This window comes from Ambystoma mexicanum, chromosome 10, assembly GCF_040938575.1.
Source record: "Ambystoma mexicanum isolate Mex_15411 chromosome 10, UKY_AmexF1_1, whole genome shotgun sequence".
Taxonomy (NCBI): domain Eukaryota; kingdom Metazoa; phylum Chordata; class Amphibia; order Caudata; family Ambystomatidae; genus Ambystoma; species Ambystoma mexicanum.
In genome coordinates this window covers 593,837,874-593,865,005 of record NC_090932.1, presented here as the reverse complement: position 1 = coordinate 593,865,005, position 27,132 = coordinate 593,837,874, and the positions used below count along the sequence as shown (strand labels likewise).

At 45.4% G+C, this 27,132-nt stretch overlaps 1 protein-coding gene across 7 annotated transcripts in view; it reads right to left on the bottom strand.

The window, feature by feature from the left end:
- The window catches only part of ACSL3 (acyl-CoA synthetase long chain family member 3), a 3,215,977-nt gene that overhangs the window by 2,702,651 nt on the left and 486,194 nt on the right, over positions 1–27,132 (bottom strand). For all 7 annotated transcript variants that reach the window (XR_011276042.1, XM_069618147.1, XM_069618145.1 and 4 more), the window contains exon 2: positions 24,537–24,952. Coding sequence is in view for 6 of the 7 variants with exons in the window: in XM_069618147.1 (XP_069474248.1) it covers positions 24,537–24,887 (351 nt within the window). In the remaining variant the exon portion in view is untranslated. The remainder of the gene's footprint in view (positions 1–24,536; positions 24,953–27,132) is intronic.

The window sequence follows — 27,132 nt, the reverse complement described above, 5'->3', positions numbered from 1 at the left end:
CTCTTCGGTTCTTTCGTTCCAGTGGTCGACTCTGCTTTCCAAGTCCCAGAGACCTGCTTTTAAACATTTTCCCCCATTCATTCCAGCCTGGCTGTCACTCACACAGCAGGGTGGCTGTGCTTGCCGGACAGCCAGCCAGCCAATCACGCCAGAGTGCATTCAGGTCTTATTGGAGACTAAGCACAGGGAGTTTTGGGCACCTCCCTCACATCCTGTCCACCCAGACACCCTGGTGCCAGAGGAGGGCTTCAGCACTGAAGCCCGCCAAAGGCCAAAGAAAAAAGGACCAAACCTGGGTTGGCCCGCAGAGACGAACACAAGAAGGACCTTTCCTAAAAGAAATGGCAAAAAAAAGATGACCGGAGTCTGTTTTTACAGCTAGGTCTTGGGCGCTATATTGAAAAACATGGCTGACCCGATTTTTAGCTACCGTTGTTAGCGGTCAGGAAAAATTATGGTAGTTTGATCTAAATCACTGCCACCAGCCATTTAAAGTAGGAAAGGGTAACATTTTACTGCTACATGAGTGTTTTGACTCAGGGGAAGCTAAGCAACCCCTCCAGCACTCTATAGGAAGATAGTGGGTGCTGGGTCAGTACATTTAAAGAGACTAGTAAAGTCCATTTAACTTTACATGCTCTGGGAGACAGTAGTCAGTCCCAGAGAAGGCATTTAAACCTTGGGAAGTCTGAAAGACATCCCTGGGCCACTGCACTGAAGGTGCTGTGTGACATGCAGAAAAAGATGATGCCATGGAGTTTGTTTAAAATCACCAAAACCAAAGAACACAAAAGTAAAACACGCTATCAAAATACATGAAAGAGGAGCCACCAGGGGACGCTGAGATGTGCTGAAGTCGCTCAGCCGATCTCCTCCCCAGGGCGCTTTATTTTTGGTTCTGGGCCCACCCCCAACATTGTTCAAGCCATGCCCTGGCCCCCCCTGGTGCTGTCCGACATCGTGAGGAGTCGGAGGAGCAAAGACCCGGTGTCTTAAAGTGCTGGAAACACGAAGTTTGCTGCTGTTCGAGGGGGAGACGGTCCGTGCCTGGTGTGCGTCCCACTGAGAGAACCGTGCGGTTCAGGGTTGCCTGGTGGTGGGGAAGGGGTGGGGGATTGTTGGATGGTCCCGCGGCCTGTGCTGACTCCACCCCCCCCCGTCTGGTGGTGCTGTGCACTGGCAGGCGGCTGCATGGAATTCTTGTGAGCGGCATCTCCGGATTAGTTGGGACTTTCTGCCGGTTTGGAATTGAAAGACCCGGAGTTGGAAGACCCGTGGCGGACGCCGGCCCACCGAGTCGTCGGTGTGCGACCGAGCGTCGGGAGGTGGAGGAGTTCGGGAAGCGTGCACTCCGGGTCTGTTCTCCGTGACCCAGCGCCTGAGGAGGTAGGGCCCGGGGACGGTGGAGTGAGCGGTTTCAGGAAGACCTGCATCCCGTGGAGACGCTGTTGTGCATCTCTTTGGAGGTCCCGTGTGACTTTGGGGACTGCTCCGGCATTGTTTATGGTGTTGCCCCCCTCCCCCATTTCTCTGGTGGCAGCCGATTGAGGGGCCTCCTGCGGCGTTCTTGACTGGAGAAAACGTGTGGCGCCTGGTTGTTAGAGCGGGCCCTGGGCAATCCTCCTGGTGATTTTAACTTTCAGTGTCTACGTTGCACCTTGGGAACCCATCTTCTAGAGGAGTGTTTTCTTCATCCTTGCCTGCTCTCCAGCTTCTTTCCTTTGCCGGAGTGCCCCTATCCAGAAGACTATGAATAGATCTGCCTGGTTGGATATTTCCTTTACCAGGCTCCTGATATTTCATCCTGGTCTTGAGTGTCACCTTGGCGCCTTCCTTGGACAGCGTCTCGCAATCTGGCAATGAGAGGAGAAGGTCTGTGTTCACCTTTTTGTCCCCTAGCCATCCTCCTTTGAGTGGTTCACCTGAGTTTTCATACATCCTGTAGCAAACTGGTGGGGGTCTGTTTTTCAGGCTGTGCTACCCGGGTTTTGAGGTGTTGCCCTAAGGTTGAGGGAGAAGGAGAAGAGTTGGGCCCTGCCTCACCCCCCCCGGGGGTCTTTGGCCCTCAGTTTTTGCGCCTGAACCTGGTGTTGGATGCACAGAGTGCGGGCACTGCAGAGGTTTCGGCGGTCACCTCAGCATTCGGGGGGAAGACCTCACCATGCATGACACTACCCAGCCTGAGGCGGTAGAGACTCAAGATATGAGCCGTAGCATGGCAGCCTTACTTGAGGAGATTCAAGGTTTTCGGGCGGACATAGGTAAGAGGCTGGATTCCCTTGATAAGAAGGTGGATGATGTGGAAGACCGCGTCCAAGCCCTTGAGGCTAACCAGTCCTCGGCTGATCTCTTTGAGACTCAGTTTGACCTGTGTCTAGCAGAACTGGAGAGGAGGGAGGAAAAGATTGCGCTCAAACTGGACGATTTGGAAAATGGGGAGCGACGCTCTAATTTGAGATTCCTTGGTATTCCGGAGCAGGAGGGGGAGACGCAGGCGGACATTGTGAGAAAAGTCAAGGAAATTATAAGTTCTTTATTTGGGGGAGAGAATACCAATGTCCCCACCATCGACATAGCTCATAGAGCGGGAGGCCGCATGGGTAGTCCTCGCTCTGTCCTGGTGAAGTTTCACTACTTTGTGGAGAAGACCAAGATCCTGGAGTTGGCTCGTAAAAGGGGTCCGATTGACTGGAATGGTGCTAAGACATCCATTTACCAGGACCTTTCGGCGTTCACACTGGCGCGCCGGAGACTCTGTGGACCACTGACGAAATGGCTGCAGGCTAAAGGAGTGCGCTACAGGTGGGGGCATCTGTTCTCGCTCTCTTTTGAACTCAATGGAGATAAGCATGCTCTTACATCAGAAGCCGACATTCGGAAAACGATGAGTGAGTTGCTGCGTGACCTCCCCAGGAGCACATTAAGGTGGGCGAAGGGCCCGACAAAGGTCGTCATAAATGTTCCTCGGAGTTTTTGGGGCAGCGGCGTGTCCGGGGTCACAGGAAGTACAGAAAGATAACGCCCCCATCTCCGGGACACCCGACGACTTGAATGGGGAGCAGAGTTCTCATTGTCTTATTTGTGGGTACGCTCCTGGAATGACCTTACGGCTATGGTGTGGTTTGGAGAGGTTTCTCGCCCTGGTGGAGGCGATCCATGGTGGTCTGAAGGCTCGGCAGTTGGATGTTGCAGTCCTCTCAGGCGCTCAAAAGTTGGGGTGGAGGGGTGAGGAGTTGGGTTGGGGGGGGTGGGGTTTGGAGCTACCATGATTGTTGGGTTCAACATGCTTGTTTATGGTTTATTTGCGTGTACCGAGGGCTTGGGGCAAGGCTTGTATGAAGGCCTCCAGCAGGAGGCGAGTGAGTCATCTGGCTGTTCTAATGGGTGATTTTGTCCATCCCTTGTCAGTGGGGTCCTTAAACGGGCAAGGCTTGAATTCTCCGACAAAGAGGCCATTGGTGCTGAGAGAGTTTGTCAGGCTAAAACTTCATTTCCTCTTTGTGCAGGAGTCCCACTGGATTAAGGGGAGGGAGCTCACTTTCAGATCCAGAGCTATCCTGCAAATGTTTTGGTAATCGTATGGAGCAAAGAGGCGAGGGGTTGTGCTCTTGGTCTCTCCGGATGCGTATTTTTCTCCCAGAGCCCACAGAGCGGATCCGGAAGGGCGCTATGTTACGGTTAAGGGGGAGGTGAAGGGTCGTTTGTTCACTTTTGTGGGATTGTATGCCCCTAACTAGGGCCAAGATGTTTTTTGGCAGAGGATGGGGGGGAAATCAGGGAATTTGCAGAGGGCGCGATAGTAGTCGGGGGAGATTTTAATATGGTTCTAAACCAAGATAGAGACAGAAAATCTTCCAAGCCATGTCCCGATCTTAGATCCCAAATGAAATTGGCTGACTCCTTCCGCCTGGTAAATGAGGAATTGGGCCTTGTTGATGCTCACCCCGCTGGTGGCAATCTGGATCCTCTCTATACTTATTTTTCCTCAGTGCACCAATCTTTTTCCAGGATCAACTATGTGCTGGTAGACTCCTCGATTTGTGAATACATTTCTGATTTTAATGTAGAGACCATCCCATGGTCTGACCATGACCTGGTTCAAATCAACCTGAGGGTTCCCCCGGTGGCCCAGAGCAAGTCACAGTGGATATGTAACGACTCCCTCCTAATGGATAGGGAATTACGTCAGTCTCTTCTAGATTCTATCACTGCATTTTTTTGTTTAAATGATACTGGGGAGGTGGAAATTAGAGGTGTGTGGGATGCGTTCAAGGCCACGATCATAGGTGTTCTAATGGAAATGGGAGCTAGGAAGGAGGAGGACAGGTCTAGGGAGGAGCGCAAGTTGAGGGAGCAGATTCTTGCTATCCAGCCGGGGGGTACGTTGAGATCGCAGATGGGTCCAGTTAAGCGCGAAAAACTCCAAAATCTTAGGGCGAAATTGTCTGCCCTCCTTGTTGGTCAGATGGAGAAAAAGCTTGCGTTTCTGAAGCAGCGCTATATAGAGAAAGGGGAAAAGGCGGACAAGATTCTGGCCTGGAGGCTTAGGGAACTTCATAAAAGTAGGCGAGTTATTTTTATTACTGACCAGATGGGTGAAAAACTGTTAGGGGATAATCAAATTGCAGAACAATTTAAACTGTATTACGAAAAACTTTATGCCTCTGAATATACCAGGGATGGATCCGAAGTGGATCGGTTCTTTCATTCGCTCCCAATCCCTTGTCTTGCGCGAGAGAGAGTTCAGCCTCTTTGGAGCTTCCCATCTCCCCCAAGGAGGTGATTGATGCTATTGCTTCTCTGTAGAATGGTACTGCTCCAGGGGATGATGGATTCACTGTCTGCTTCTTCAAAACGTTTCGATCCACGTTGGTTCCATTCTTGGCCAAGGTGTATAATACTGCTTTGGATACCGGTTGCCTCCCCCCCCCATGATGTCGGCTCTTATTGTGGTCATTCTGAAGGAAGGGAAGGACCCTTCGCTATGTCAGTCCTATAGGCCCATCTCACTGCTAAATATCGATGTTAAAATATTAGCCAAACTCCTAGCGAACAAGCTGTCTAAATTTATACCCTCTTTGGTTCACAGAGACCAGGTGGGCTTTGTCCCCTGGATGTCAGGGTTCTGACAATATCAGGAAAACGTTGGACCTGATGTAGGAGGTGTCCAAGCGGGAGTCAGAGGCTTACCTCCTCTCACTGGACTCTGAAAAAGCTTTTGACCGCGTTAAGTGGCTATATATGGGGAAAGTGCTCCGCAAGATGGGTATCGGTGGCAAATTTTGTGGATGGGTTTAGGCCCTGTATAATGGTCCCTCCGCGCGGGTTCTAGTTAATGGTTTTACTTCTCCTGCCTTTTTGCTTTCTAGAGGAACTAGCCAGGGGTGCCCTCTTTCCCCTCTTTTGTATGCCCTGGCTATGGAACCCTTTGCCATCGCGATTAGAAACAATGAGGTAGTGTCTGGGGTGCGGTGTGGGGACTGTGAATTTAAATTATCTCTCTTCGCAGACGATATCCTAGTGTATTTGTCTGGGATTAATGATTCCCTTCCTCGGTTGTTAGAGCTGACTCGCGGTTTTGGGGCGTTCTCCGGGCTTAAAATTAACGTATCCAAATCCTGTATCATGCCCATGGGTAAGCTGGACCATGATATAAGTGGCAAAACAGAGGGGTTCGGGATGCGGATAGAGAGTGGTACTACTAGGTATCTGAGCACCAATATACCTAGGGATCTGGGTAAGATTTTCGTGTAGAATTTTCTGACGAGATTTTTGACGATTTGGTTAGATGGGCTCCCCTCACACTTTCATGGTTCGGGCGCATGGACTCTGAAAATGAATGTGCTTCCCAGGCTCCTTTATCTCTTCTCCTCTCTTCCCTGTATCATTCCGGACTCCTCCTTTGCGTCTCTTCGATTGCGTCTTCTTCGTTTTGTGAGAGGTGGCAAGAGAGCCAGAGTAAAATTCAATACTTTGTCCCTTCCAAAGGCGTTCGGAGTGTTCGGCCTTCCGGACTTTAAGCTGTATTACAAAGCGGCTCAGCTGCAGGTGATGCTAGAGCATCTAAGGGATGATCTCAGGACGTATTGGACGTACATTGAAGATGTACAGGTCCACCCTCATAAGGTCAGGGACTTGCTCTGGGCCCCTCCACGTTCTTTACCAGCAGCTGCTAAGTCCCATCCAATCTTATCGGTTCTTTGGGCACTATGGAAACCAAATAGGGACAACAAGCTACTCTCTTCATGGCCCTCCCCCTGTCTTCCTTGTGGGGTCCTCTGCTCAATTTGGGGACCAGAGGTTTTCGAGGGTCGCAGTCTTGGTCAGACCAGGGGATGGAGAGGGCTGCACAACTGTTTAACCAGGGGGTTTTTTATTGAATTTGCCCAATTATCAGAAGTGCTGCCGGAAAAGCCTCTTCCTATCTTCGATTATTTACGGCTTAAGGGCATTCTTCCTCAGGCAGATTGGGTGGCTCCACTCTCCCGTCCACTGACTCCTTTTGAAAAAGTCTTTGTGGAAGCCAAGTCTAGGAAGGGGTCTCTTTCTAAAATGTACAACGTGCTGGTTACAGCTGATTTAGAGGGGAGGCAGGCGTTTAAAGGTACATGGGAGGAGTGAATGGGCATAGCCCTTGATGATCGTGCATGGGACTCTGTTTTTGGGTCAATTTTTGGGGGGGAAGCTCTACACCGCAGCCATGGAGTACAATTTTAAGATTCTCCACTCTTGACACCGGCCTCCCGTCACCTTGTCAAAAATGTTTCCCAGTGTATCCCCTATGTCTCCTAGGGCTTGTGCTGGCAGAGGAACCTGGTTCCAATTGTGGTGAGAGTGTCCGGTTATTCAGGTCTATTGGGCGGAGTTGCTAAGCTGGATTAAGGACATCCTGGGAACATGTCCTTCCCTTCCCTTCATCCCATCGAGATTCTTTTGGGTACCCCAGGCCTGAGTGCGAGGAATTGCCCTTTTCCAGGGTGACGGGAGCGATGTTGAGGGCTGGGAGAATGGCCCTAGCCCAGAAGTGGAAAAGTTCTCAGGCCCCAACGAAAGCAGAATGGTTTAATAAACTCTTGTCAATTTTTACGCATGAGAAACTTGCAGCTATTGCCAATGATAACATGTCCTCTTTTTTACAGGATTGGACTATTGTGCTTTTAAGTGCGGACTGTGAAGCCTTGACGCTCTAAAATCTTGGGCTCTGAATGGGGCTCGAGGATGGGAGGGTGGGGTTGGTATTTAATTGTATCATCTGAATTTTAGTGTTTTCCTGGGACCTTGCCAGTAGAGATGAGTTGTTGAACAGCCTTACCTGGTTTTATGCCTTTGCTCTAACTCTTGTGTACTTTTTGCTTCTTTTTTTGTTGAATCCTGTGTAGCTCATTGTTTGGGGGGGGAGGGAGTATTGGGAGGATTGGGTGGCGGGTGGGGGCAAGGGGTATTAAATGTCTTCTCGGTTGGGAATGTTCTTTGATTCCAGTTAGATGCATACTGTTGTTATTGTCAATGTTGAAAAGTTTAATAAATACAAAGTGGAAAAAAAAAATACATGAAAGAGTGGGGGGGAAAAAGGCTCACTCTTTCCAGGTAAAAAAAATCAAATCCCAGAAATCCAGCAAAGTTGCTGGGGGTCTCAAAAGCTAAGGGAAATTAGCACATTTTGAGAACTCTCCCTAACACATGCAGCGTTCATTAGTAAAACAGTGTACATAACAGTATTAGCAAGGGGGCAGAAGGCTACAATTGTTTTTTTGCTCATCCGTCTATTCATTGCAGCGTGTGAAAGCTATGATCATCTCTCCATGTAGCCAATGCTAAGGTCTATCCAACTCACACAAGTTACATTGCGAAAGACGCGATAATATGCTAGTGCCAGCTACTACACCAACAGGTAATCCGGTTGGTTGAATGAAACAGTTCTGGAGGAGTGTGAGGTTAGCTTTATTTGGAATTTCATTTGAGAGCTGATAAACACTGGTGCATTCATCAACGCACACAATTTGTGAATGTAGACATGTTAACGTGGCGTAACATATCTTTAGATGGATGTTTCAAGCTGTCGTTTCTGCTCTGAAACACTGTCCCACCTCAATGCCTTTTTTCCCCCGCATTCTGTTCCGAAATCGGATGCTAAACGTCTCGGCCTTTGAATAGGACAAGTACCTTATTGTAATTTAGCCTTCAACAATAGGCATCAATTGCTCGAAGGACATACATTGGGGGATTAGAAGGAAAAAAAAAGATAACTATATTGAGAACGGACATGTACCGCCAAGTTAGTGTGAAAGTGTGCGATAAATCGTACAGAGCGTTTGCTTGTGGAAACAATCAAGCCATGGAATTTCCAGAAATTATGTAAATTGAAGTTTACTTAACATTTTTATTGGGATTAAAAACGAGTAGGGTGGGGTGCTGTATGCATATAATTGACGGTGGGGTAAACGTTGTCCGTGTGCACTGTGATCGCTTTTCAAACAGTAATCTTGCAAGCTTTGTTACAATGAACATCTTTCCTGGGTTCAAGCTGCTATGTTTGTTCTTCGTTTTCTCCGTGTGGTTCTCCATCCCAATGGAGCTACACCTACTTCACAGCGCTCAAATTGTAAGCAATTCGTGGTCAAGTAGTACACCTTTTTCATATGTGTGTTAAATATTGGTTGTGTTGTGCTTATGATTAGGTTTTGAACAGTTATGAGTTATACGTATTAAAATAAAGAACGGCTACTGAAATGTATTTTTATTGTGTTTTGTTCGTAGATACTTTGTACCATACTGCCCGCGCCCTAGCTTCCAGTTGCCAGCAGACGGCTTCTGGAATCAACACTGGAGGATTACCATAAGTAGTGTTTTTTCGATCAGCGTTATGTGGGACGATCGATATGGCCCTATATGTCCATTTGAGTTTCCGGCAATAAGGAGCAACATGTCAGCATTCATGATGTAGCAACACAGAGAAGCAAGAACATTCAGCTTTCAAAATGCAAAAAAAGACTTCTCTTCTCCCACGCGGAACACCAAGGGCAGTCATTAAATGGTTTTGCTGATGTTCCATAAAGCAAGACAAGGACACAAAAGGACAAAGAACATAGTCAGCTCCAACTTATCCGCAAAATTCAAATAAATTGTTCGCTTCCTGGAGCTTACAATTTCTTGTGAACATTCTTTGAAAAATAAAAGCACTTGCAACATTGCAGACTATTGTTGACGTATTATTGAAATATTCAATAAGCAAATGCTATTTAGGGCAAGACAGAAGGTACGCTCTGTGTGAGAATGTCAGTGTTAATGTTGCGTTTATCTTCCTGTTTTTCCGGGCGTGGGTGATGATGTGGCACATTGGGCTACGCTGGCCATGAATGTAATGAAAATAGGTGGAGCAGATCGTTGGGACAAGTGATGTCAGCTTTGGGGGCGGGTGTTGTGATTTATTGCCGCAAGTACACTTGAACTTCGGGCGATTGATCCACGGATAGGATTAGCACAAGATGGCTGCACCTAACACGACGTTTTCACATGTGTAAAAGTGAGGAAAACTAAGGTAAGATGCATAGGAAAAATATTTACGATCGATCAACGTATGCTTATAACGACTTGCCCAAACGATCAGGAAAATAAAATATTTGAGCGCACTATTCCTTTAAGAATAACCGATGTTGCTTTTATCAAACTAAATTAAACACATTTTGAATGCTTAAGGGAAGGCAAGACTATTCAAAAATGGCGGCCGGTGGAGGACATGTGTAAGCATCTTCGTCCCCACTGGGTCGCACATAAAGTTAATAAAGCAACGTGAGGATCTGAGGTTAGAAGATCCGCAGTATCGATCGCAGAGAGTGCGGAGGAGTAGCGAGACCCCACCCGGAGGGTTATAGACAGGAAGGCATTGTGAGAGGACGGGGCTCGCTGTGATCAAGCAGATAAGCTCTCCGCAACCCAAAGCGAGGGCCAAGGGTGAAAAAGTTACGGCAGGAAGGAGGGGGGAGACTGCCACGGAAACGGGCACAAAGGTAGAAAAAGTGGAGCCACGAACAGCGGACGGAACAGTGGACGGAGTGCAGCGCAGACCCCCCATCTGAAGTGTTTGGCTGGGGCCGGGAGAAGGAACGGCACAGCTACAGGTAAAGGCGGAGACTAGGAGGGCGGGGGAGGACTCGCAGAGGACTGGCACAACTAGGAAGTGTGGCGAGAGTGCACCGGGGTGTTGCAACGCCCAGGACCAGCACTGGTGGAGCGACAAGGAGAACAGGGAGGAGTAGCGGGGGCACCAGGAGATTAAGGAAGCAGCAAGTGGAGCTTGGGGCACTAAGAAGAATAGGAGACGGGACCCTCCACCCCGGACCGGGGGTAGAGATGAGGTAAGGGGCCCCTCAGCATACTGGACAGCGAGGGGACACAGCAACCATATACACAGGGGCAGAGGTGTGCCGGAATAAGGGTCAAACCTGGAATCAGAGATAGTGTAGCTGGAGGGCCCACCCTGCACCGCCTACAAGTCCAAGAGCAGAGGGAAAGAGGCGTTGTCAGACCAGAAAACCCCCCCAGGAAGTTAATATCAAGCACTTGTGGGGCTCAGAGACTCGCCAACAAACCAGAAAAAAGTCGGACAGTTGGGATCAGCTGAAGGAATGATTCCAGCAAGAGTGGAATATGGCATTGCATAAATAGGACATGCAACGCTGGCTTAAAGAGTTCCAAGACCAGTACATGGCATCCTTCCAAACCAAATTTCAGATGCTGTAGGAAGAAATTAAGCAAACTGTGCAGGAAATAAAACTGGATGTGGCAAAACTGGAGGAAGGAACTGACACATTGGAAAGGGTGGTCCAAAATATGAAGGACGGTACACAGAAGAGTGATGAAACTCTGCAACACCTATCCCGCCTCATGCATAATTTGGAACTCCAGTGCAAGGACTTGGAGAACCGCCCATGGAGGGTCCAACATTAGGATCAAAAATCTTTCTGCAACAGTAGAGGACAAGGACTTGAAAGATACCGCCCAGCAGCTGTTTGCAGACATCCTCAAAAGTGGCGCAGAAGAGGCAGCCCAGATTGATCACATACACAGGGTGGGCCCGCGGAGGGCAGTGGAACCGGGCTCGCAACCAAAGGATGTTTTGGTAGCAGCGACATATGGCCCACTTGGCCCAATCCACATTACAAAAAAGTAGGCCGATGGGCCCGTTGGTGAAATTCCTCACACAGAAACAAGTCCAATATAAATGGACATTCCTATTTGGCCTTCTATTCTCATGGGAAGGTCAGGAACATAGGATCACATCATGCAATGAAGGGGAACAGATTCTGAAGCTGCAGGAAGGAAATGTGGAGAGTTGAGAATGTCAACCAAGAGGAGAAAGGGGGCGAAGGAAGCCATGGGAATGGAAGACAATATCAATGAAAGATAAGGGGGCTGGGGGACAACACATGAAGCGGAACTAGTATGCGCGCAACCCCGCTGATGGGGGTAGGAAGGAGTAGAAGCGGATGAACATGGAACTCCAAAAAGGGATAACGCACGTTTTAATGTAGCTTGCGGCCCATGGGCTACGGGGTTAGGGGCTTGGAATCCAAAAGTGGAGTTTTGCATTCCCCACAAATTATCTCTGGGATTTTATGAGGGCCAGGCGTGGCGGGCAAAAAGTCAAGTGGTCCTTCCTTAGGGGAGGGAAGGAGAGGAGGGGAAAGTTGGGGGCTCAAATTGGCAGATGGGGGGGGGGGGGACGCCAGAAGGGGAAAGACATGGGTTAGCAGGTCGTAGAGTAGTAGGGGGAAGGAAGGGAGTCGCGATTATAAAGGCCCTTAAGGTATTAATATAAATTAAAACCCCTGATAAGAGGAAAAAATTTGAACGATTTTTGCAGTGGGAGAACCCGGCTATTGACATGCATCAAGAAACACATATAAGCAAAAGGGACAAACGGAAGATATGAATTAGAGGGTATTCTCAACTCCATCAGGCCAATGCGGTGGAAAAGAAGGCGGGAGTGTTGATAGCACTGCACGATAGGTTGAGAATACAGGTGTTGGAGACCCAGTTAGATCAGGAAGGGAGATTCCTTTTTCTGAATGTTACCCTGGGAGGGGATAAGGTCACGTTGGCCTCTGTATGTAGCCTGAATACGAGACAAGATGGGTTTTTGAGGGGGGTGCTGTCGAGATTAGAAGACTTTGCAAAAGGGAATAAAATTTTGGCGGGGGATATCAACATGGCATGGGTGCCCCAATTGGATAGGAGCATAAGAGCAACACCGGGAGCGCAAACCCATCAAAGGCACTTAAATGGAAAAAGACTACGATGGCCCTCCATGATCTTTGGCGAACAGTAAAAAGACAAGAGCAGGGATATACTTATTACTCTCGGGTACATTCCTCCCTATACAGGATACACCTCATCTGGGCCGACACAGGATTAGTGGGGAAGGTAAATGACATTGAAGTGTCGTCCATCTCTCTGTCAGATCATCCCCGCTTTCGATGACCATCAAATTGGGAAACACCCAGGGGATAGGGGGGGAAAGGGGGAGGGGCTCTGGTAGTGGAGGTTTCCCACAGAACTCCTACACGATAGGATACAAGCCTAATTAGTCGGGGACAAGACAGAGCAGTACTTTGAGGAAACAAACTGTGGATGCATCTCCGGAGATGGTCTGGGATGCATTTAAGGCAGTATGGCAATCAAGGCAGGGAGTGATAAACAGTGGGAGTAGGAGGAGTTAGAGGGGAAGCTGAGAGACATACAAAGGGAACAGTCTAAAAACCCGAACAAATTAAGGAGGGCACTGAGCCATATTCAGGGTCAATTAGTGACGCTTCGCACAAAGCAGGGTGAGAATGCAATATTCTACACAAAGCAGTGGTAGTATTTGAAGGCCAATAAAGCAGACAGGCTGTTGGCGAGGCAATTGACGGAAAAGGGGCTCACCCTGACGATTATAAAGCTACAGAATAATTCAGGGGAAGACAAGACAACAAATGAGGATATTGTGGCTATTTTTAAGGAATTGAATCGAACCTTATACACATCAGACAACACCTTGGGGGGGGATAAGCAGGAGAGTAACGTGCCAAGCTATAGCTTCTGCAAATAACTGAGGAGGAAAGTGTCTTTGGAGGATGAAATAAGGGAGGAAGAGGAGAGAAAAGCTATCAGAGCGCTGCAAAGGAATAAGGCCCTGGGTACGGATGGGTACCCGTGGAGTTTTTATAAACAATCTCAGGATATCCTAATTTCTTCCTTCACCGTGGAGTTTTTATAAACAATCTCAGGATATCCTAATTTCTTCCTTCAGCATCTCAAATTTGGTTTGGAAGGATGCCATGTACTGGTCTTGGAACTCTCTAAGCCAGCGTTGCATGTCCTATTTATGCAAAGCTCCCGAAACATTTTAATACATTTAAATCGAGGGGCTCCATTACTCAGTTGATGAATGAAGCTAAAATGGTAGTGTTTCTAAAGCAGGTTAAAGACCCTGTATCCTCAGGTTCTCATCGTCCAATATCGTTGATAAACCTAGATGCCAAGTTATATACTAAAATACTGGCAGACAGGTTAACGCACTTGTTGCCAAAATTAATCGGACAGGATCAATCAGGGTTTATACCTTCGAGACAAACATTTGATAATACCCGCAGAGTCTGGCATTTAATAGAGAAGACAGCCATGATCAAGAACCCTGCAATGCTGGTGTCATTAGATGCAGAAAAAGCGTTTGACAGAGTGGAATGGACTCTGGTTTCCGCACACTGAAGCATATGGGGTTCGGCAATGGGTTTATCCAAATGGTCCGGGCCAATTTTATAGGTCCAACAATTGGGATTGCAGTCAATGGGACTTTGTCAAATAAGGTGACAATTGGGCTGAGCACCAAACAGGGTTGCCCCTTTGTCCCTGCTGCTGTATGCTATCTATTGGCCAGGATTAGGAAAGTGGATCAGATAAAATGGCTAGTAATGGTGGGAGAGGTGCAGAAGGCAATAGCGTTTGTAGAGGACATGCTAGTGGCACTATCGGACCCGGAAAACTCCCTGCCGGCGCTGATGAAGGAACTTGAAGGATTCTGGCTAGTCTCTGGGTAAAAAATTAATAGGTAGAAACGAGAAATACTGAACCGATCGGTGCATCTGGACACACTGGACAGGCTGAGATCCCGAATGCACTTAAAGAGTGCGGAAAAAGGAATTGCGTATTTAGGAGTGACCCTAACAAGAACATTAGGGTATGAGGCAAATTACCTGGAACTACTCAACAGGGTCAAAACAGATCTTATGAAATTAAGCCCCCTCAAAATCTCATGTTGGGGGAGAATTACATCGATAAAGATAGTAGTACTACAGAGACTATTATATTATTTCCAAGCGATGCCTATTAGGATCCCTAGGACCTTCTTTAGGTCCTTCACTAGAGTCCTGTCTTCATATATTTGGAGGAATAAACGACCCACGGTGGCAATGTCAACACTGACTAGTGGGCCTAGCTTTTCCACATTTTCATAGATATGACACTGCCCAGTTACGGGTTATGCGAGAATGGTTGGCGGAAAGCCAACAGAAAATATGGGCCCGACAGGATAGGTGGTAGTGGGATCATCCCTCTCAGGGCTCTTGTGACTAAGCAAAAAGCATAGACACCCCAATACCAGGATTAGCGAAATAGTGGGGGTGGAGGTCTGGGATTTGGCAGTGGAGTGGAGGGGCCAAAGAGTGAACCCCTCTCCATTCCACCCAATGGTTGGGAATCCGGAATTCCCACTGGGAATGGAGAGGGGGGGCATTCAAAGCGTGGAAGGGGCGGAATGCCAGAGGATCCGGGATATGTACCAGGTACAGACCGTTAAGAGCTTTGAGGATTGCATTAAGGATATAGGGCTAACGGAAAGGGACAGGTTTAAGTACAATCGGCTGAAACATTGGCTAACCGACCCAAATATTAAGGCAGCAGCTAGAAGACAGCTGACCCCATTTGAGGGGTATATCACAACCTTTAAGGGTTCATGGAAATTTGTGTTGAATCTTTATAGGTATCTCAATGACCACGAAGAGGCAATTCAATTGAGATGCATGAACAAAAAATGGAGAAGGGACACTTGGGGAGGACATTCCAGGGAAACTTTGGGAGTATCTGTGGGGATCCATCCCGAAATTAACACATTCCATTCAAGGTGAGGGAAATGTGGCTTAAAGTGCTGTTACAATGGCACTACACGCCCGAATGACTGCATACAATGTATCCCTTGGCATCAGACCAATGCATGAGGGGATGTAAGATGGTGGGGGATTGGACACATCTGGTGGGGCTGCCCGGTATGGCAACCATTTTGGACAGGGGTGAAATCACAGATGCAAAAGATGTTCTGGGGGTGGAGCTGTTTGGAAAGAGCGTCTGGATGTGTGGTATGTGGGACCCAATGACGAGAGCGTACAAAAAAACTCAAAGGGATTTATGACCCTTTTAATAGGGGCATGGTTGGTGACAGCACAACAGTGGAAGCAGCAACGGATACCCACGAACCAGGACTGGCTACAGCAAGTTTGGAGTTTTGTTTAATTGGAATGGGTAATATAAGATTCAGAGGAATCAGGATACTTTTAAAACAAGAATGAGGTCTGGTATTGTCATACTTGCAAAGTGACTATATGCTCCAGTGGTGCCCACACAAGATCAGGATACTGGACATTATGAACAAAACTGAACCCACGACAAAGTATAAAAGGATTCCATTCTTTGGGGGGTTTCTGATTTTGTTTCTGTAATGTGCAAATTATTAATGTGCAAATTATTGAAATGAATAAAAATATGTTTAAATATTTAAAAAAGGCAAATACGGCCCTGCTAGAATTCAAACTTATGCGTGCAGTTTACATCAATATCTTTGTAGATTGACCTCCGTATACCTGGCCTCATGGGATGAACCCCCTTAGCAGTAGTACATTTTCTTTCTGCTGCACAATAATAATCTACATGCAAATTAACTGTTGCAGTTGAACGCAGTACAACCCCATTATAGCTGGTAATGCAGACAAACCACTCCTTGGCACCACTACTGTGTTTACACAAAAAGTAGACATCATTGACCAGTCAGCTTTAAAAAGTTTTAATTCGCTCAATAGTTAGTCATTTGTTTTACTTAAGAGCAAGCACAGATTGAGAAGCAAATGGGATCTTTGAAACACAAATGATTCTACCCAGGGCAATGGCACAATTATTAACAAATAACAAGAGGTGAGAATTCTTAAGAGGAAATGAGCACCTCCTACAACCTTTGTATTATCTGCTGTAGTTACCAATGATGAGGTCCAACACACGTACTGCTTTAAAAAAAAAAAGAATGGAGGAAATTAATGTCCAGCACATGCTGCGGAATCTTTGCAGAGTACCCATTAAAATAGCTGGAACACTGCCTGCAGGTCTATAATGACTGATCTCGGATGCAGTAGCTTAGAAATAAAAAGGTCCTGGCCGCTTATACTGTAGACCCATAAGAAAGCCGCAGCACACAATAAATATTTTGTTTGAGCTATTAGGCATCACTTGCTACACATAGAAGTCAAAACGATTGCAGAGTATAGATGGGGAGAAATGCCATATGAGGGACACACAGCTTGCAGTGTTTGGTTATTTGTCCACCCAGTTCCTGCCTCTCCCCACTCAAAACACCTCCTCATGGGAACTCTTTGAGCTCGCTTTAATCAAGCCTTACCATCAGACTTTGCACTCAAAATGCCTTCGGGAATAAGAACATCTAACAAAGAACTGGTAAGAAGAGCCTGCAGAATATAACCAATACAATTACTTAACGGACACTAGAGATAATATGAGAGTATATTCACCTTGAACCATTGATCCATAGGATTTATGCAGCAAACAATTCTTGTAACGAAAGTGCGAATAATTAAATGAAGACTGGTAAGAACCTTCTTATTAGCCATTATGAATATATAGATGTCAAATTGAGATCTGAACAGAGATAGAAACTGATGGTGCCCCTCTATGTGTATTCCCTTCTAGGGTACTTTGAAACAAAAAAAAGTCCATTAGAGAAAACATGAGATGCTCTCCCTAGACCAGAAAACGTAGATCAAGACAAGGAATAAGACGACTGTCTTTTTTAATGAATATAACATGACCATTTAAAGCCATAGTTAATGTCCTGAAGAAAGCAGAGAGGGTTCTAAATCCACTGAAACCGGTTGACAACAAAGGCTCAGGGCTCCTGAGGCACACAAAATGACCTGTGAGCTCGGTACAATCAAATCTTTTTAAGACCAAGGTAAAATAAATATACACATGAAGCAATCCAGTAGGAGGATTGGGTGTTTACATTTGATTTGCAAAATAGCATCTGGTATTGACAAGACACACATGACGGAAGCAATATAAATAAAAAGGAAAGAATCAACTTCCAAACAGTGTGCACTGAATTTTAGCAGTTAGTAAAAGTAGTGAGAGAGGATAAGGCGAGCCTCTCGTCTATCACTTAACCTAGATAGGCGTCACAGCAGCGCTCTCTAGGGATAGTATACCACACCAATGGATAGTAAGACTCTTTATAGGGACATCTAGTCATATGTAGGGTCCTTAGTTGTAGAAATAAATTTTGAATACAATGATTCTTTCTGTATTGTGTTAAAATGAATCTGGGTTGAGACAGAACAAGCTAACCCTTTGACTCCATTTGTAAGTGAAAACTCAAAATGCATGCCAATGTTTTTTCAAAGCAGTCAGAGTTAATTACTTAATTGGAGTTGTAAACCCGCTAATGGTGTAATGAAAATGTTTTAACATGTGTGTCTTCAAAAGTCCTGTTAAAAACAAGCATTGGCAAAGACAACCGTGTTGGCTTTTGTGCAAGTATTAGGCATTTGCTAGGCACTGCTATCGGATGTGCAGGTTCTCTAACCATTTTGCACCTGCTGTCATCAATAGCCAGTTAATATGACTATAGCAGTGCCTGGCAAGTGCCCCAAACTGTCAGCATTCGCCAATGCTTGATTTACACCTCTCAACACTCACTGAATTAACCAAACCCCATTCAAACTTTAATGTATAACTTAGATGTCCCAGTGAAACTGAGGAAATCGAATGTATCTTTTGAAGTTTAAACGGGGCTGTCTTAATTCGGTGGAGCCACTGCAAATCTATCTGTCAATGTACTTCAGGTTTCCTGACAATTTTCAGCTCCTGTTATGCTCTGCTCCCATCTAGTGGTGGTGGCAGGCAATTTCTACAGAATCAGTTTTTCGAGCAGGTGCCTTTTACAGCTCCTGACAGCCCTAGTGGGAGGCCTCACCAGGCACCAAATCACTCAAACCAGGAGCTATTTAGCGCTCAGCGCCTGGGAATTTCGAACACTGGGTAACTTGTGAGGAGAGGTCAGAGGGTGGAAAGGAGATGGTGGGGGAAACAATGGAATAATCAGACAGGGATGGTGTGACAGTAGTATTTGTGGCTGAGAGGTGGGGATGAATAAGATCGATAGTCATTAAGATAAGACTGAAGTTCAGATTTCTGAGAAGTGGTTGGAGAGGGAAGGTTAAAGTCACCTAAAAGAATGAGGTGATGTTTAGTGAAAAGAGAATCGAGGAGTTGCCCAATTTCATCAAAGAATGGTCCAGTGGCACCATAGAGATGATGTGAACCACGTGAGGCAGAGCAATTGTAGTGATAGTGAATTCAAAAGAGGTAGGAGGATGTGGTATTGGAGATTTGTGAGGCATTGAGGTGGGAAGAGAGTAGCTGTCAGTCCACCTCCGCCTCTCTGACGAGGAGAATGAGTTATGTAGGGCTGCCAGGGGGGCAGTGTCAGATGGAGAAATCCAGGTTTCAATGAGAGCAAAGCGGTCTAGGGGAGGAGAGCAGGCATGAAAGTAGTTTGTCATAAAGGAAGTCTTGTTGCATGCAGATTGGGCATTCCAGAGTGCAATAACCAGTTGAGGTAACGAAGAGTAGAGAGGTTGAGTCTATGAGGAAGAGCGACCAGGTGGATAGGTGTTAGGGGAGATATGGTTGTGTCTGCTTTGTTGGAAGGAGGAGGTGCAAGAGAGATGGCGTAGTGGCAATTTCGAGATGCAAGTTTTATGAGGAAGAATGCAGGTGCAAGGATCCACTCGTAGAGCAGGATCTCTTTCGGGGCTTTGTTTCCTTATGCAGAGGGGACCGCTTCTCGGACCAATGCTCTGCGCCATGTGACCTTGAACGAGACTGCGCAATATCACCCTTCATTTCATGAATGAAGATAAAAAGTGTTGCTGCCCATTCCCGGAGGGCCTAAGAGCCATGGACTGACATGACAACCTTGGGTATCGAGCTCCTCATCCAAGCAGTATAAACAATCCAGTGTGGATCCAAAACAGACAACTGCCAGATGCAATCCACGCATGGTTTACCCTGAGGTCTTCAAAGGGTTGGGGCATGACGATGAATTTGAAGATTCATTCGAGCGTGTTCCTGAAGCGAACAGCAGGAGCAGAAAAAAAGGAACAGAGGTCACAGGCATGGTGCCTCAATATATACTGGCCCTGACTTAATGTCCAGCGTGGGGTGCGTAGGGTTGTGTGATAAATCCAATGGCGGCATCATGGTTTCCCTAGCGAGAACCTCCTCCCAAGTGGCCAGGTGACGACAGTCGCTACCTGATCCTGACCCTGGCGGCGGTATAGGAGGGAAGATAACATGGGAGGAGACAACATCCAGTGGGATTCCATGACCTCTTTGGATGAGACACAGTATACCCCCTTCCTTTCCCATGCAAAAGGCCCTCTGACACCCAAGACCGTAATGGCCTATTGTTGACTAACTGTTCCCCCTTGTAGAGGAAGTCAAGAAACCTTTTCTCTACAATACTCTGGTCAGGCTGCCACCTTTGACCCAAATACCCACAACTTGCACATACATTTTGTTTTTGATGTGAAATCACTGATAAAAACCCATCTAAGAGTTAAAGGTCCAACGACATCCATGGACTCCAACTCCCAGAACAACCCAGGTACTGAGACGAGGAGGATGAGGGAGTTTGTGAAAAGTGACAGGAGCTCGAAGTACAACATGCAAGCTAGTCTTCAGTGCGCGGGACATTTAAAGATGGCAACCACACTATTGGATCGAGCAGTGCAGGAGAAGACAAACCCCATGCTGAGGCTCACAAACGTGAGGCACACAGACAGGTGTGGTGGAAATGAGAAGGCCGCCAAAATAGGAGGAGAAACGCTGCGCGCAAGCAAGAAGGGCCGTGGAGATGCTGGGAGCCGTGCAGGAGCTCCTGGATGTTAGGCCGCTCAAAGAGAGGGCATTCTCAGATCTGGCCCCAAAAGGAAAGCCAGCTAGTGACTGCGGAGCCGCGCAGGATGCTAGAAGAACAACCACACACTCCAAAGTTGAAAACGGGTGAAGGAACCAAAATGCAGAGGCGCAAGTAGAATCAGAGATACTGAAAGGAACCAGTGAGTCTGCCCAAAGCAGCTGGGGACCCCAGGGTGTTCAGACAAGCGCATCAACAAATGTTTGAATGGTGCAAAATTGTTGATGCAGAAAATACCCAAAGTTTGTTTGAATGCAGTCAAGGCAAAGCACAAAGGCAAACCCCAAGCGACTACAGATGCATGAGATGCCAGTGTGGGGGAAATATTTGAGCACATTTTACCACAGACTGATATACTAAGCACCTCAGGGTATATGCTACTGTTGTATAGCCAGAGAACCGTGAAACACATAAGTAGTCCTGGCAGTAGAGTACACCACGCAGCTGAAATTGAATGAAGATTCCTGGCAGGGGAGTATACCGTGCGATCTGCACAGTTACAAGAAATTCTACAGAAAGACTGTTGCAGAATGTATTGCTTAAACAAGTCCTTTTTAGACAAGTGAAGACACAAAGGAACTGTGAGCTAGAGAGAAATGTTTGCGCCATTTTATTTAAGAGTCATGGGGAAGGGGACCACCCTACGGATCCAAGGGTCTTTACCATGGAGACATTTTTTTTTTTATTGGATTCATTCTTATACTTGTTTTGAACACTTTTGCCAACATCAAGTTAAAGCCATTTCCTTGTACTCTTGTTGTATTGTTTATAGTGTGAGGGTCAGAATAGGACATTTTGGACACAAGGACGGCTTTTCAGATACCGACACAGCCAGATCCTTAATTTTATGTTTCTAGGTAGGGAAGTTCCTCTTTAGAATACAGCAGGAGAGGCATTTTCCCCAAACCACTTATTTAATAAATGTTTTTAACCAAAAAACATGACAACTTTGTGTCCGGGTTTCATGTCAGACTGCTCAGAGTTGTCATTTGGAGGCAATGCAAAGCTGCGCCCCCTGGCAGTGGAAAGATTTCTGAAGAACAGCTGTACTGTGGATAGGATATCAGAGAAGGAATCCTTTAAACGCAGTTTACCTGGGCTGCGGATGTCAAAGCATGCGTTAACCAGTTAATTGGAACTATTGGCCATTGTGTAGCCAAGGATATTAGTTTATAGGAAGAATCATTGTAATACGAGGAACACACTTTGATCCTTAGGAGCAGATAAACAATGGGGGAAGTAACGTACTCTAAAACAATTCTTTTAATTCTGAATCTCAAATAATAACCCAATGTAATGTGCATCAATAAATTGTATTTATTTCTTCACGTATTAGGTATTTCTTTTGTATAAGCTATGACAAATCTGGACTATTTGCCCCTTCTCGCCTGAGAGCATCCACCTTCTTTGAGGCTATGGAGGTGAGCCAACTATGCAAGATCGTCCCTAGGGGTCTGGCAAAGGGGAACCTCACTGGGAGTGACTCCCCTCTTGAGGACAAGGTCTCCCATTCCTGTAAGGAACTCCCTGTTCAGAATACATTGTCTGCATGGGATTTGGAAAGACAGAGAACCCTGTTTTGGACTCACCAAATCGTAACATTTCTTCATTCTCTTTGGCTTCAGGTATTGCTGGATCCCTACTTAGCTCCACAGTCAAAGAGGAATGACATGCCCCTTTTCTTTGTGACTATGTACATAAAGACGAGGAACCTTGAATGGAAAAGAGAATCCTACACCGAGGCGAGGCTCTGGCAGGAGGGAATCCTGGAGGGAGGGAGTACTAGAGGGGCAGAGCCACGCTATACCGCAGAGCTGGCGGAAGCATGGATTGCGAGCTGATCGCTAGCAAGACGCCAGAGCACTGGCATCCGGAGCAGCTACAAAGCCGAAGTAACTAGATACGGATATGGTAAGGAGACAATCTCGTCTAGTGGCGTGACCACACAGAAGCTGTGGTGGGCAAGGGGCCCGTAAAATGATGTGGAGACCAGAACGCAGCGGAGGTGTCAGATCCCAGATCTCTGCATGAGAAGAGCAACAACTGCAGAGCCGGGCAGAATAAGGAAAGCGACCTCTCCCGAAGATGTAACACCAAGGAGAGGGGCAAACCACTATATACAAGACTGGGAAAGACAAAAGGGTTACGGAGCCAAGAAAACCTGAATGCTGGATACAGGCAGACGCCCAATCGAGGCCCCGCTAATGTAAGCCTACCTGAGGGCCAAAAGGCTTTGTAGAGCCCAAGAATAGAAAACCAGTCAAATCCGAGACTGGGGAAGCCAAAAGGGTTACGGGAGCTGGGGAAACTCAAATGTTGATGTGGGTAAGTACCAAAGCAAGACCCTGCTGGAGTAAATCTATAAAAGGGCAAAGGACTTTGGGAAGCCCCAGAAACACGAAACATTGAGAGTCAAATCTGCAAACAAAGAAGCTGGAGGGTTCTAGACCAGTTCTCCACCCCAAAACAAGGGGATTACCAATTGCCTAGTAATACATTGAGAGGAATGATGAACTGTTAAAAAGCTTTTTTGAAAAAGATCCAGAACTTGACTTCCTTTTAAATTCTTTTTGGAGAGAGATCCAAACCATTGGGTCAGGCAAAGCCAAGGATAGAGGCATTGCTCTGGCCTATTTTCTGTTACTTTTTTAAGTGCTTGGGGCAGGTAACAAGTAGATTTTGAACGAAGGACTATTTATTTTGGGACTTTTGACGAGCACCATTAGTTTTTGTTTGTTAGGTAGGGAATTACACTTCTAGCTGTAGGGCTAGATAAGTGATTATTATTTAACTGAAAACCCTTGAAGATGTCACAACTTAGTCCGACTCCTCCTTCTGGTTCGCCACAAAGCACACACGCCCTTCTCAAGAGGTTTTGTCCAATAGTAACCCTTGTCACAAACAGGTCTGATTTTCTTGGAGAAAGAGCAGTAGCAGCTTTTAAGGCGCAAAATGTAACATACAAAGCAGATTGCAAAAACTCAGACTTTTACTATTTACATTGCTAGTCACTTTCGGAATGGTCCTTGCCTTTTATTTTACTGCTTTTGTTTACTAGTTAAGGAAGAAAAGCATATATACTTGCACACGATATGGGGTCCAGGTTGATGGACCCTAGGGCATGAATTGTTTGAATAGCTTGGAAACCAATTGTGTTTTCCCACCTATACAATAATGCTTGATAATTTGATTTGGAGGTAGTCTCTCCAAAGACGCAAGTTTCCAAGTTTGGAGACCATTGGTATCAAACTCAATTTTTAGTTTCGGGTCTACAAACATGTGTACTTTGCAAATACTTAATTTAAAAAAAAATGGTGTGCTTCTTTAGTGAAACACGCAACACTGGATCTCATGTTTGAATTTTGGTTTAGTTGAACGCAGTCACAGCAACTCCCTTACAATTTGCCAAATATTCCACATTAAAATGTGACTCTCCCTAAGTGTGCAAGGGTCAGCTTGTGTGAATAGCTCTGCATACTCTATTTTGCATGCTTTGACTCCCTAAAGTAATGTCATACTTTTGCTTGTTCTAATGGAGCCCCTTTACTGAAACGAACGGTACTGTCAAAAGTGCCTTTTTAATTCCTTTCATTTGAATTTTGGGTTGTTTTTGGATGAGGATGATCCACTAATATGGGTTCCATGTGATAATTTCGCCGCAAAAATATCGCCATACAAAAATATCGCCATATTTTTGCGGCGAAATTCACAATGGACCCTGCGGGGGACACCCCCGCATCCACATAATATCCCCAATAAAAATATTGCCTATGGCGAACCAAACGGCCATATTTACGGCGATATTTTTGTTGGGGATATTATTACCTGATACCCTAATACGGAGAAGATGTTAACCTCCTGCACAATGGCAGACACTGCCTCTGGTCTCTAGCAACGTGTTCATATATCAAGGATTCCTAGATTATCAGTCTTGCTACAAATAACAGGTAGATCTGATCCCCTACCTTCTACAGTGCTATGTCTTTTGAAGACTATTTTGCTCTCAATAGCCAAATTAAATACATTCCACAGAAGCAAGATTCAGACCTACCATTTAACTGTAATGAAGTTTATAAACTCCACAGAATGCAGAAATGTTTGCAATTTGTCACTTTTTTGCTATTTAAACACCCATTGAGTTCCGCGTGCATTGTGTTTTTTACACTTGAACAAGGCGATTAGATTCCCACTGGAGACAAGAACACACTTGCAAGGTATTTCAAATGGAATTATAACCTACCTTTTTAAAAACCTTTCCATTTGGTTGAACTTCATCTTCCTCGTTTATAAGTTCACGTGTTCCCAAGCAGTTTAAACTTCCAAACTTCTGGGTAGCATATTGAAAAACCTTGTCCAGTGTATCACATTCTGGATACAATACTGCAACTAAATTTTTTATACTTTTGACAGACCGGTAAGGGCTCCCAGGCAGCTGTTGCACTGGACGAGCTTTCACTCTTCTTGCCTTTATTTGTCTATCCAGAGCCCCCGACAGGATGTACCATGGTGCAAATGTAATGATTGTGTACAGCACCATTGAAAGGTGAACGACATAGCGAGCAAGGGGATGCAGGTCATCGTTTAACTCCATTGTCTTGGCTGTTATTTGTGCTGCTCGTTCTTTCTTATGATGACTATTTCAACGAAGAGCTCTACCTATCAACAAACAAAGCAGATTAAAAATTGACAACATTGAGAACAGAATTACTATAAATCCTAGTATAGGTTAATGCTGGTTACAAATAACTTGGTGCGTGAACACATTTATCTGCTTTCTCAAAACCAAGCTTTTAACATTTTCAATTAAAGGAGGCTCATCACAAAATGTAATTGAAAAAGTGGTTCCACAGCAAGAACACTGCAGTCCATCACTGGAACTCATACAGATATCCACTATTGTGCAGTGCCAAAATACAATTTCTCAAATCAGCTGTTAAAAAATTGAAATGGATGCATATTTTAACCCATCTTGCAGATGGCCATATGTGACATGGTTAAGTAGCAGCTATAATGGAGCATGGCAAATAAAGGTAATAAGAAAGTTGAAGCGACATTACCATTAGAACATATACAAACAGTTCATGGAATGACATGGGGAGTATTGGGCAGAACATTCTTTATTTTCCTTCCAGCAGGCAACAATTATTCACTTTACAGGGGCTGTGCCGAAATACTGGTAAATGTACCTTAGTATGTTTTATTATGATTTTTGTTTTAAAGATTGCACAAACAGAAAGAAAACCAAATTCAAGTTACTATCCCATATTATAATGCAATACCAACAAAAAGTAACAGCAGTCCAATACGCTAAAATTCCTTTACTGACGACCCTCCTCCCATTCCATCCAACCAAATAAAGGTAGAAATCAAACCATGGGCAACAAGGACCAAAGGTGCTCATGTCCAGCCAAAATACTTTCAAGCAAGGGTTCACTCAAGTGTTAAATTCAAGCAATCGTAATGACATCTGCATCACACCATACATTGACGTATTAATATTTCTTTCCACAAACCATCAATTACATTACTAAACACGAATATCTGCGAACCTCATTGGTCCCTAGCTGCCATCTTGTGAAAATGTTAACGCCTGCACGGCATGATCGACCAAACGTAAAGTGTCCTGCCAGGACGAATTCATTGCACACATCACTTTATGTGACATCAGATGCGGCATGCGTTAAGCAACCGCCATTGTCATGACCCAAGTACACGATGGAGCTAAACTTTCTACGCAATGCATTCATTTGTCTTCATGGAAATGCGCAAGATGCCAATGCATTATATAAATTGCACAAAAAAAACTCTTCGATGAGCGTCTCACCATTTGTTCCATTCATTTCTGACGCTCACGAATCGTAGTTTGTTCTATACTTCTAACTCTGTCGCCTACAGCACAATACGTATGTTTAAATCCGTCTTTCTGCTACTGCAAAGTGCTTACCTCCATGAGTATCTATTTATAGGCTTTGTGTTATCGCTATTGATCCTAAATGTCACTACTCGTGTCTTTTTTTTAACAATGTGCCATTGATGAATTATGTATTTACTGTATTTGTTTTTAACACATTTTGTGAATTCACTTGATTTTTAGTATAAATTCCATTAATTCGTCAACAATCATGACCAGTATTCAAGGGTTCATGCATTAACTGGAATGCATGAATGAAGAAACACAACCAATGCAAAGCCATGAAGAACTGGGGGAGATGAAGGGTACCGGGAGGAAGATTCACAGAGACTTAACAGAGCAGCATGGAAGACGTTTCCTCTTGGTGTAACCGACATAGTTGTCAAGTAATCCCAAATTTGAAAGAAGTTAACCGTTGCCACCAAAAACTGCACGTGCAAGACCTAGATATCTGAAGATGATCCTCCGCCAACAAAATAAATACTGTCTTCAAAGCAGTGTGCCTTACACGTTTGGTTCTTAGAATGGTGATGGTGCTCATGAACGAACTTCATGGCACCATTCGTCCATGTGTTCAATTTCACAGATAAGCCGATTTGCAATTGCTTTAAAATGTGTGTACAATCCTGCTAATGCCCAATAACCTCAAGAGTTTTCCACATTTTGTATCTAATATTATTTTTCTTCAATCATTGTCTTGTTTCTTTGTAAAAAAAAAAAAAAAAAAAAAAAAAAAAAAGGAAGATGCAGATACAAAAGAATTCCTCCCATAAAATGTACTGGGAGATGAGTCCGCCTGGAGAGAAACACCTGAACGCTTGATGTATAAAACAGTTATGTATCCCCCCAAAAAAAGTTTTCCAAACTAATTATTTCTCAACAGGAAAATTATTCAATACAAATATTTTTTTTCAAAACGTCCATT